Source organism: Pinus tabuliformis, chromosome X, assembly GCF_031772625.1.
Source record: "Pinus tabuliformis cultivar Carrire ecotype Pingquan chromosome X, CPIR1, whole genome shotgun sequence".
Taxonomy (NCBI): domain Eukaryota; kingdom Viridiplantae; phylum Streptophyta; class Pinopsida; order Pinales; family Pinaceae; genus Pinus; species Pinus tabuliformis.
The window spans coordinates 1,001,013,162-1,001,018,392 of NC_142308.1; the positions used below are offsets into that span (position 1 = coordinate 1,001,013,162).

The 5,231-nt window shown below is 38.1% G+C and overlaps 1 protein-coding gene across 1 annotated transcript; it reads left to right on the plus strand.

Moving 5' to 3' along the window:
* Positions 1-3,648: 3,648 nt before the first annotated feature.
* On the plus strand, positions 3,649-4,909 carry LOC149143105 (phospholipase A1-Igamma2, chloroplastic-like). The gene is made up of 2 exons (XM_089451677.1): positions 3,649-4,006; positions 4,116-4,909. Exons 1-2 carry the CDS (start codon positions 3,649-3,651, stop codon positions 4,907-4,909), a joined length of 1,152 nt encoding a protein of 383 aa, XP_089307803.1.
* The last annotated feature ends 322 nt before the right edge of the window (positions 4,910-5,231 follow it).

A 5,231-nucleotide genomic window follows, 5' to 3' on the forward strand; every position in this document is an offset into this window, starting at 1 on the left:
ATCCTGACCACTACAGAGCTTGACTAGCTCCGACCCAAATAAATTTTCCCCGATATCTTCAGAGTTCCTTTTGTACTTGCTAGCTAGAGTAGGGTCTTTGTCTAACCAAAGAGGATTAGGGTTGGAATGATTGCTTACAATAATAGCTTGGTTGTTTGAAGTTCAAGCAATAAATTCACCTATTAAAAGGATATTACCGTCATTCCTTAGGCTAGAAATATCATTCTCTAAACCATTATAAGGATTAGTTTTATCTAGATTCTTATTCTTATAGAAGTTAGAATTAATGGGGGGAAAATAACATATTGCTATGTAGGACTTTTTATTATTAATGTCTTTGATCTCTATCCAACTATATTGGTTGTGAGGGTCGTTTTTATAAATCCTAACATGGGGGGAGATGTTCTTCTTAATGTAACAAGCTATTCCCCCAATGCCTCTACGGGGGGATCGCTTGTTCCAGGTAGACCATAGCATAAAGCCATCTATGTTAGGGACCTTAGATTCTTCGTGCTCCCAAGTTTCAACAAGCAAAATAATATCAACATCATTTGAAATCCAACTTAGCTTGGGGCCTTTGTTCCATGGGATGCCCCGACAATTCCAAGAAAGGATCCAGAGCATGTTTAATTGCTATTGATTACTATCTTTTTGGTTTCTATCTCGAATAAAGGCTTTTCTATTTCTAATTACTGCCCATTTTCCTTCCTTTCTAGCTTCTTTTACCTTTTGAACCTCCTTTCTTAATTCTGTTTGGTCTTCTCGAATGAGATCTTCATTTATGAATATTCTCGTTCCTTTTAGACTTGAGGTTTTACTAAGTATGTCGTGCTTATGATCAGTGGAGCTCACCTTTATGCGGATTAGTCTTCCTTTATTCTTGGTTAATTTCCCCAACCTTGTTGCTTCTGTGAGACACAATGTTTCAATTTATAATCTATTATGTAGTTCTGTATGGGCTAAGGCTAAAGTATCCTCATCTACTTCCTCTTTTAAACCGAATATTATAAGGTTGAAGGCCCTTTTGTTACGTTCGTGGTCTAATTCTATTAATTTTTTCATTTCATCTTTAATTGTTTTGATATCTAACTTATCTACCACATTATTTAGGGTGAGGCGGCTATTAACTTTTTCTTCTAGTTCTTTAATCATGTCTTTCATTTTAAGACTCTCTAAAGTATCAGCATCTTCTTGCTGGGATGGTTGGTTAGTATCTTGGTTATGTTTTTCTATAACCTGCAGTCTAGTCTCCATTGCCTCCATTTTATTCTCTAGCAGTTCTATTTTATTTTCTATTTTTTTTTGGATCGTGTCTTCAAGAGATGCAAATTTATTTTCCAGCATGACTTCTAACTCTTTTTGTAGCTTGGCTTCTCTTTCTTCTCTACGTTTCTCTAAAGACTCTATATACTCATAAAGGCCTTGTAGAGTAACTGTGCTAGGTCTTCCCTTGGTAATCTTTGGTAAGTGTGGTGAAATATTCATACTTGAAATTATATGAGCAAATATGTATTAGAAAAAGAAAAAGATAAGGAATGTGTGCACCTGATATCAGAAAACCTGACTGTAGATCACCCGTCTGCCCTTGGTAATATTTGGTAACTGACTGGAGATCGCCCGTGCCCACCGCAACCCGCAGACTCTTTCACCGAGCCTCAGAACTGTTTCACCGAAGAATATATGCGAAGAATATATAGAGTAAGAATATATGCCAAGAATATATAGAGTATGTTTTTAACTCTTCACCGAAGAATATATGCGAAGAATATAAGAATATATGCGAAGAATATATAGAGTAAGAATATATGCCAAGAATATATAGAGTATGTTTTTAACTCTTTCACCGAGCCTCAGAACACTTTCACCGAAGAATATGTGCAAAGAATATATAGAGTAAGAATATATGCAAAGAATATATAGAGTATGTTTTTAACTCTTTCATCACACTTTCACCGAAGAATATATGCGAAGAATATATAGAGTAAGAATATATGCCAAGAATATATAGAGTATGTTTTTAACTCTTTCACCGAGCCTCAACATATAGAGTAAGAATATATGCCAAGAATATATAGAGAATGTTTTTAACTCTTTCACCGAGCCTCAGAACACTTTCACCGAAGAATATATAGAGCACGTGTTTAACTTTTTCACCGAGCCTCAGAACACTTTCACCGAAGAATATATGTGAAGAATATATAGAGTAAGAATATATGCCAAGAATATAGAGAGTATGTTTTTAACTCTTTCACCGAGCATCAGAAATCTTTCACCGAAGTATATATATGCGAAGAATATATAGAGTAAGAATATATGCCAAGAATATATAGAGTATGTTTTTAACTCTTTCACCGAGCCTCAGAACACTTTCACCGAAGAATATATAGAGTACGCGTTTAACTTTTTCACCCAACCTCATAACACTTTCACCAAAGAATATATGCGAAGAATATATAGAGTAAGAATATATGCCAAGAATATATAGAGTATGTTTCTAACTCTTTCACCGAAACTCTTTTACCGAAGTATATATAGAGAACGTGTTTAACTTTTTCACTGAAGTATATATAGAGTACGTGTTTAACTTTTTCACCGAGCCTCAGAACACTTTCACCGAAGAATATATGCGAAAAATATATAGAATAAAAATATTACAAAAGATTTGACAAATTCAACGACCTTCTCCGTTGAAAAAAAAGCAAACTCTCTTATTAAGATTACCGTTGAACTACTAAGTGATTGAGTTGAAAGAAAAAACGTGGAAGAGAGTGATTTGAAAAAAATAAATAATAAACTATTGTTCCGAAGAACACCGGGGATCTCCAATGATATGGGAGAAGGATGTCGATTAACTTTCTTATCTCATCGTTTTACCGTTGAACTAGTAAGCGATTGAGTTGAAAGAAAAAACGTGGAAGAGAGTGATTTGAAAAAAATAAATAATAAACTATTGTTCCGACGAAGAACACCGGGGATCTCCAATGATATGGGAGAAGGATGTTGATTAACTTTCTTATCTCATCGTTTTTCTTGGAACCCCTTAGAATTGGGGCAGTTCCTATATCCAACTCCATAGCAAAGTAATTGCGCCTGACATGCGCTGGAGATAGCCATATAACACAGCGGGTATTTTTTTTTTCTTCTTTAATCATTACCGCGCGCGCCTATTATATGGCTATCTGCTGCGCATGTCAAGGCACAATTACTTTCCTATGGAGTTGGATATAGGAACCGCCTTAGAATTGGGGGAAAGGGAGTGGGGAACTTGAAAAAGACGTGCGCACGAACGATTAAAAATTTAAAACCTGAAGGCAGAGGAATACCATGTAAACAATTCATAGTCAAAGTCAATCCTTTGACCTCATGCAACCGTGTCAAATTTACTAACTTCGAATCCAGGAGATCGATCAGCTTGCTGCTGCTAATGAATTTCGTGTATGATATGGATATATATACGCGTACCAAGCTCTGGTAAGATACACATATTGGGATTGGCATTGCACATCAGAAAAACTAAGCTAACAACTTGCATAAAACCACAGAAGCAGAACTGTCTTTCAGACATCCGGCCTTCTTATACTTGAGGACATTGAGATTCAGAAATTCATGTCTCACTTCATAGATCACCTGTATTCAGTACTACGAAGGATGGGGATGCTCCCTTCATTCCTTACAGCTTCAAGCAGCAAGGGCACTATTCTCCATGAAAAGCTGATCCAGACCCAAAACCGAAAATCGATCGCCTGTTCTTCAAGACACCCACTAGTAAAAAAGATGGGCCGATACGAAAACATAGCGCTTGCAGATATGTGGCAAGATATTCAAGGAGCAGACTCGTGGAATGGGTTATTAGATCCCATTAATCCAGTATTCAAAGCTGAGATTCTCAGATATGGTGATTTCGCAGAGTTGTGCTACCATGCGTTTGATAGTGAACTTTTCATGAATGGTTATGGTGGGGCTAAGTATAGTCCTGATAAATTGTTCGACAGCTGTGAAATGGGCGGTGATTCCCAGTATTACCCCAAGGGCTATAAAGTGACCAAATATTTGTATGCGGACACATATCTTAGGGAGGAAAATAGAGCAATCTGTGTGGATTGGGTTTATTGCAGTTTACACAGATACTCAAGAGATACGAAGACTAGGACGGCGGGATATTGTAGTAGCGTGGAGAGGAACCCAAACGGCTCAGGAATGGATAGATGATGCAAGAGATATTTTAGTTCCTGCCAGATTATCAATTACTCCTCTCAAACACAAGCGCATCGGAGCCGGATTATCGTCTACTGCTCCTTTCAACGACAACGGCGTCCGAGTGGAGGAGGGATTTTTAAGCTGTTACACTTCTCATGGAGACAATTCAATATCTGCAAGAGATACTGTTATTTCAGAAATTTTAAGACTGGTACATGAATACAAGGAAGAAAGTTTGAGCGTAACTTTAACAGGACACAGCTTAGGAGCTGCTCTCGCAACCTTAAGCTCATATGACGTTAAGAAAAACCTTAACGCAAATTTGCCGGGACAGCCTATACCTGTGACTGTTTTTGCATTCGCGAGCCCACGCGTTGGGAATAGAGCATTCGCCCTGCGAATGGCGGAGGTGGGAGTGAAGGTGTTGCGGTTGGTGAACAAGAACGATATTGTTCCCAAAGTTCCTGGACTTGTTTTCAACGAGAACCGCTGGACATGGTTGAGTCAAATGTTGGATTGGTTTCCCTGGACATATTTTCACCTGGGCGTGAAAATTGTTTTGAACAATAACGACTCTCCCATTCTGAAAGAGCTCCATAATCTTGATCCTGCTTACGCCCACAGTTTAAAGAATTATCTTCATCTAATTGACGGTTATGTCGGGAATGGCAAACCTTTCAAATCTTACCCTGCTCCGGTTGCTGCGACTTAGTGATAGAAGATCCTAGAATTTCGCTTGTGGTGGCAGCACCTGCACCAACACCAGCAGAAGAACAAGAACTAATAAGATGACGGATTGACTCCTCAGAAACCCCCGTGAACCAGCAAGATCACTGACTGAATTCTTTCCAAGGCTTTATTATCACCGTGGGCTTTCTTCGGGCAAATCATGTGATGTGCTCTTTTTGAGCCAATCCTGTGACTAGCACAAGTGGTTGTATTATAAGACTGCCTAGATCCCTCTATCAGAAGCTAACCCTTTTCTCTTTAATCAATTAACCTGTAATAAAATGATTCTGACCTATTTCATTATG